Below are 7,500 nucleotides of genomic sequence, written 5' to 3' on the forward strand. Positions count from 1 at the left end.
TAAGAAGAGGGTTTACAAGACAGAGGAGAAAACGATCAAGGGTGGAATCTAGAAACAAGGGGGCAGGAGGAAGAAACAAAACAAGGAAGCACATGGATGACTGGGAGGGGCCAATCGTGACACATTTCACCATGCAGAGAACCCTTTTGAGTGTTCATGGTTCTGTATAGAACCACTGTCTTTACTAAAGAACCCTTGAAAAGCCATCTTTTTAAAGAGTGTGCGCCAACTGTTTATATTCAGGCTCAAATACTATAAAATTAATTAAAATTAAATAAAAAATAAAAATCACATATATTCCACTACACCAGAGTAAGACAGGCTGCTGTCCCAGATGTGAATTAAACCTAGTCTTGGACTACACTGCAGTGCCAATGGTGAATCACCATTAGAAAATTAGTCTTAAACTTAATCTGGGTCTGGAGAACTGGCCCAGCCAACACTGGAGCACTAATCAATTGCAGTGAGGTATTTGCCACTTGACTAGAGGATGGGGGAAAGTGGTTTAATGAGCTGCTGAAGACCCCTGGCACTATTATGTACCACCATGTGTAGCCCTCAAAGGAGCAGTATAGGTACCGACTCCATAAATAAAAGGCCCAGCTGCTTGTTCAATAAAGAGAAGCCCATCAAACTCTTAAAGTCTGACTCCTTTAAGAGAAAATAGCATTCCAGGATCTGCTGGAGCTTAATTACTTTGCCCAGGTTAGGCGGAGTAGTGTAATGTGTGTGTTGTGATTGGCTTAGGATAACATATTTGTGTAATTCCCTAAAATTCCGACAGATATTCCAGAATGAATGGCGATAGCCTGGATGTTCAGATATGCATCACACCGGAGGAAACATTCAATAACAATAACAGCACGGCAGATTGTAACAGCTACACACGCTGCAGATTCATACTGGATTAAAATCACTCCACAATTATTACAGTCAGACTGTAAAACTACACACTGCAGATTCATACTGGATTAAAATCACTCCACAATTATTACAGTCAGACTGTAAAACTACACACTGCAGATTCATACTGGATTAAAATCACTCCACAATTATTACAGTCAGACTGTAAAACTACACACACTGCAGATTCATACTGGATTAAAATCACTCCACAATTATTACAGTCAGACTGTAAAACTACACACACTGCAGATTCATACTGGATTAAAATCACTCCACAATTATTACAGTCAGACTGTAAAACTACACACTGCAGATTCATACTGGATTAAAATCACTCCACAATTATTACAGTCAGACTGTAAAACTACACACTGCAGATTCATACTGGATTAAAATCTCTCCACAATCATTACAGTCAGACTGTAAAACTACACACTGCAGATTCATACTGGATTAAAATCACTCCACAATTATTACAGTCAGACTGTAAAACTACACACTGCAGATTCATACTGGATTAAAATCACTCCACAATTATTACAGTCAGACTGTAAAACTACACACTGCAGATTCATACTGGATTAAAATCGCTCCACAATTATTACCATCAAACTGTAAAACTACACACTGCAGATTCATACTGGATTATAATCACTCCACAATTATTACAGTCAGACTGTAAAACTACACGCTGCAGATTCATACTGGATTATAATCACTCCACAATTATTACAGTCAGACTGTAAAACTACACACTGCAGATTCATACTGGATTAAAATCACTCCACAATTATTACAGTCAGACTGTAAAACTACACACTGCAGATTCATACTGGATTAAAATCACTCCACAATTATTACAGTCAGACTGTAAAACTACACACTGCAGATTCATACTGGATTAAAATCGCTCCACAATTATTACCATCAGACTGTAAAACTACACGCTGCAGATTCATACTGGATTAAAACCGCTCCACAATTATTACCGTCAGACTGTAAAACTACACACTGCAGATTCATACTGGATTAAAATCGCTCCACAATTATTACCATCAGACTGTAAAACTACACGCTGCAGATTCATACTGGATTAAAATCACTCCACAATTATTACAGTCAGACTGTAAAACTACACACTGCAGATTCATACTGGATTAAAATCACTCCACAATTATTACAGTCAGACTGTAAAACTACACACACTGCAGATTCATACTGGATTAAAATCACTCCACAATTATTACAGTCAGACTGTAAAACTACACACTGCAGATTCATACTGGATTAAAATCAGTCCACAATTATTACCGTCAGACTGTAAAACTACACACTGCAGATTCATACTGGATTAAAATCACTCCACAATTATTACAGTCAGACTGTAAAACTACACACTGCAGATTCATACTGGATTAAAATCGCTCCACAATTATTACCATCAAACTGTAAAACTACACACTGCAGATTCATACTGGATTAAAATCTCTCCACAATTATTACCATCAGACTGTAAAACTACACGCTGCAGATTCATACTGGATTAAAATCACTCCACAATTATTACAGTCAGACTGTAAAACTACACACTGCAGATTCATACTGGATTAAAATCTCTCCACAATTATTACAGTCAGACTGTAAAGCTACACACTGCAGATTCATACTGGATTAAAATCGCTCCACAATTATTACAGTCAGACTGTAAAACTACACACTGCAGATTCATACTGGATTAAAATCGCTCCACAATTATTACAGTCAGACCATAAAACTACACACTGCAGATTCATACTGGATTAAAATCACTCCACAATTATTACCGTCAGACTGTAAAACTACACACTGCAGATTCATACTGGATTAAAATCACTCCACAATTATTACCATCAGACTGTAAAACTACACGCTGCAGATTCATACTGGATTAAAATCGCTCCACAATTATTACCGTCAGACTGTAAAACTACACACTGCAGATTCATACTGGATTAAAATCGCTCCACAATTATTACCATCAGACTGTAAAACTACACGCTGCAGATTCATACTGGATTAAAATCACTCCACAATTATTACAGTCAGACTGTAAAACTACACACTGCAGATTCATACTGGATTAAAATCACTCCACAATTATTACAGTCAGACTGTAAAACTACACACACTGCAGATTCATACTGGATTAAAATCACTCCACAATTATTACCGTCAGACTGTAAAACTACACACTGCAGATTCATACTGGATTAAAATCAGTCCACAATTATTACCGTCAGACTGTAAAACTACACACTGCAGATTCATACTGGATTAAAATCACTCCACAATTATTACAGTCAGACTATAAAACTACACACTGCAGATTCATACTGGATTAAAATCACTCCACAATTATTACAGTCAGACTGTAAAACTACACGCTGCAGATTCATACTGGATTAAAATCTCTCCACAATTATTACAGTCAGACTGTAAAACTACACACTGCAGATTCATACTGGATTAAAATCACTCCACAATTATTACAGTCAGACTGTAAAACTACACACTGCAGATTCATACTGGATTAAAATCACTCCACAATTATTACAGTCAGACTGTAAAACTACACACTGCAGATTCACACTGGATTAAAATCACTCCACAATTATTACAGTCAGACTGTAAAACTACACACTGCAGATTCATACTGGATTAAAATCACTCCACAATTATTACCGTCAGACTGTAAAACTACACACTGCAGATTCATACTGGATTAAAATCACTCCACAATTATTACAGTCAGACTGTAAAACTACACACTGCAGATTCATACTGGATTAAAATCGCTCCACAATTATTACCATCAGACTGTAAAACTACACGCTGCAGATTCATACTGGATTAAAACCGCTCCACAATTATTACCGTCAGACTGTAAAACTACACACTGCAGATTCATACTGGATTAAAATCGCTCCACAATTATTACCATCAGACTGTAAAACTACACGCTGCAGATTCATACTGGATTAAAATCACTCCACAATTATTACAGTCAGACTGTAAAACTACACACTGCAGATTCATACTGGATTAAAATCACTCCACAATTATTACAGTCAGACTGTAAAACTACACACACTGCAGATTCATACTGGATTAAAATCACTCCACAATTATTACAGTCAGACTGTAAAACTACACACTGCAGATTCATACTGGATTAAAATCACTCCACAATTATTACAGTCAGACTGTAAAACTACACACACTGCAGATTCATACTGGATTAAAATCACTCCACAATTATTACAGTCAGACTGTAAAACTACACGCTGCAGATTCATACTGGATTAAAATCACTCCACAATTATTACAGTCAGACTGTAAAACTACACACTGCAGATTCATACTGGATTAAAATCGCTCCACAATTATTACCATCAGACTGTAAAACTACATGCTGCAGATTCATACTGGATTAAAATCACTCCACAATTATTACAGTCAGACTGTAAAACTACACACTGCAGATTCATACTGGATTAAAATCACTCCACAATTATTACAGTCAGACTGTAAAACTACACACTGCAGATTCATACTGGATTAAAATCACTCCACAATTATTACAGTCAGACTGTAAAACTACACACTGCAGATTCATACTGGATTAAAATCACTCCACAATTATAATGGTCATAGAATATACCATAAGCTGTCATATATAACCATACATGGTCATCCTATGGTACAGTGTTGTAGAAAGTACCGTTTTGATGAAATACAGTGAATTAAACTCACCTTTCAGAAGCAGTGTCAGCTTCAGCAGCAGCATGTGCTTTCTAGTCTCCATATGTTCTCCGTGTGTCAGTCTTTTTCCTTGCTTTTCGTTTCTTGTCCTTCTTTCTCTTCTTTTTCTTTTTATGAGTGTCCAGCAGGTCAGTTAGGTGTAGGATGTCTGCATAGTGAGCCGCAGTCCAAGAGTTTCTACAAACTCCACACGTTTACATCGCCTACACAGGGAAATAAAACATCAATGTGCAGGACGTGGGCTGATTTAAAGGGGAATTCCACCAATTTTTCTAATTTTCTGCCTTATTCAGTTTGTACGACGTAAACAGAGGGATTCAGAGGGTTTGGTGTGAAATGATTCAGACGTCTTTACAGTGATGGTGATGGGAACCAGGCGTCGCCATGACTACAACACAGATATAGACACTTTATTTACCATCCAGAACCACCAGAGAACCTACATGAGTCTCCTGAGTTTATATGGAATGTTGATGATGGAAAATAGTGGAAAACCTGGAATAATGAGTTTTCTTTGGGGACTATTTTGTAGCATTTCACACTGAACCACTCTAAATTACTCTGTTTAATCAGTGGAATTCCCCTTTAAGGCTTTGCAATATGGCAAAAATATCACAGTTGTGACACCAGAACTGAGAACTGAGACGAAATTTACCATGACAACGATAACACATCAACACACTGACCATCACATGAATCATCTCCCTCGGTGCTGAAGGGGAACTCAACTGATTTATTTTTATTTCCTCACAATTAAAACGTTAAGATATAAACAGAGTCGTTCAGAGCAGTTTGGTGTGAAACGCTCAGTTCTAGATAATCTTACAGAGCCAGAGCCGTTCCCAGTGGTGGTGATGGGAACCAGACGTCCCTCTAAAAGCTCCTACAGAAAGTTCCTACATGAACTGGTTCTGAATTCACTGCCTGATGACTGAGACGCTGTTTTATGAGAGTTTGGAGAACTTCAACTCTATTCATGGTGGAGGGAGACATGCAGGGCGCTGTGCGGCAAAATAGTCCCCAAAGAAAACTCAGTATTCCAGATTTTCCACTGTTTTCAACATCATTCAACATTCCATATAAGCTCAGAAGACGTGTGTAAGTTCTCTGGTGGTTCTGGATGGTGAATAAAGTGTCTATATCTGTGTTGTAGTCATGGCGACGCCTGGTTCCCATCACCACCACTGTAAAGACGTCTGAACCGTTTCACACCAAACCACCTGAATCTCTGTTTACATCTCAAAGACTGAATTTTGGAAAATTGATGGAGTTCCCCTTGAAATTGCCTCTTACAGTGTTAATAGGTCCAGCTGGACTTTAGTGTAGGTGCTCATTCAGCTCTTACTGGGTTCCTTCACTCTAAGCTTCACAGTGCTTTCATTACTGCTGACCAGTTTACTGCAGTTCTAGTTTAAGTGGTCAGTAAGTCAACACAGCGTCACTAAACAGACGCCTAACAACTTATTTCTCTCTCTGTCACATGGACTCTCGGTTTCTGGCAGCAGTTCATCACAATACCCAGTTTCTCAAAGTAGCCACTGATTTTCTTCATATTCAAAAATAATGACTTCATACTTCAGGATCACGACTAGTTTTTGACCATTATGTCAAAAAATCTGACTAAGAATCTTGAAAAATATTGACTTACATGACTTGAGACTTACACGTCTCATTATAATGACTTTAAACATTTCACAGCTGATTACCCTCAGTTAATCCCAATTATTGTTCCAAGTCATTTTCCAGAAAATTAGTATTTTTGTAGAGATAAAAAGTCAATATTTTGAGACTTTTGACATGCTAAGTCACTATTACGAGAAAATAAGTAATTATTTCAATATCTTATGTGAAATTTGCAATTATTTCCAGATATTACGGTAATATTGTAGGAAAATGAGCCATTATTTTGAAATATTTAGTCAGTATTTTGAGAGATTAAATGAACATTTTGAGAAAACTAGTCTTTATTTTAAGAGACATTATTTTGTAGTTAATAGTCAATAATAGCCAATATTGTGAGATATTAAGTCAATATTTCAGAAACTTTTTTTGAGATAGTAAGTTAGGATTGTTAAGAAAACGCCAATATTTCAATGTATGTCGTACAGTATGTTAATCCTGTAGTTCTGTCAAGATGTTAAGTCAATATTTCAGAAAACTGGCCATTATTTTGAAGTATTCAGTGAGTATTTTGAGATATGAAGTCAACATTTTGAGAATTCTAGTCAAAGTCATTATTTTAAAATATTAAGTCAATATTTGAGAAAATAAGCCATTGCTGAAAAATGCCAGGTCAGGATTTTAAGATATAAAGTCAGTATTTTGAAAATTCTAGTCATTATTTTGAGATATGAAGTCAACATTTGAGAGAATAACCATTATTTTGAGATATGAAGTCAACATTTTGAGAATTCTAGTCAAAGTCATTATTCTGAAATATTAAGTCAACATTTTGAGAAAATAAGTCATTATTCAAAAACACCAGGTCAGCATTTTGAAGCAGAGAAGGAGAAAAATATTAAGTTGTTTTTTTTCCTCTACCTGACAGGAAAGAGCTTCTGTTCACCCCCAGCTCGGAGGAGGACACGTCTGCTGGTCAGACTTACGGTCAGGAGGGAAGTGTTTACGTTAGGCTCTGGACTTGCGCTGACGCCGCGGGGATGTGCTGAGCTGGAGGCTGAGGAGTCTGAGCAGTTCAGCGTCTGAGCGCTGAAGTTTTCCCTACCTCGTTTTACTCCGTGTGCAGCTGACGTCTCTGCTGAAAGGTGTCAGTGGAGTCCAGCTGTGGGCAGT

The 7,500-nt window shown here is 37.2% G+C and overlaps 1 protein-coding gene across 2 annotated transcripts in view; it reads right to left on the bottom strand.

The window, feature by feature from the left end:
• itga10 (integrin, alpha 10) overlaps positions 1 to 7,500 on the bottom strand; it is an 81,335-nt gene that overhangs the window by 73,644 nt on the left and 191 nt on the right. Inside the window, exons 1-2 of one of the 2 annotated variants that reach the window (XM_037536719.1) lie at positions 7,433 to 7,500; positions 4,699 to 4,910 (exon numbers count right to left, since the gene is read on the bottom strand). The exon at positions 7,433 to 7,500 is cut by the window's right edge and continues 191 nt beyond it. In XM_037536719.1, the coding sequence (XP_037392616.1) occupies positions 4,699 to 4,750 (52 nt within the window). In that variant the 5' untranslated portion in view covers positions 4,751 to 4,910; positions 7,433 to 7,500. The other variant, XM_037536720.1, reaches the window with a different exon arrangement.

The sequence above is a fragment of the Pygocentrus nattereri genome, chromosome 3 (genome assembly GCF_015220715.1).
Source record: "Pygocentrus nattereri isolate fPygNat1 chromosome 3, fPygNat1.pri, whole genome shotgun sequence".
NCBI classification, from domain to species: Eukaryota; Metazoa; Chordata; class Actinopteri; order Characiformes; family Serrasalmidae; genus Pygocentrus; species Pygocentrus nattereri.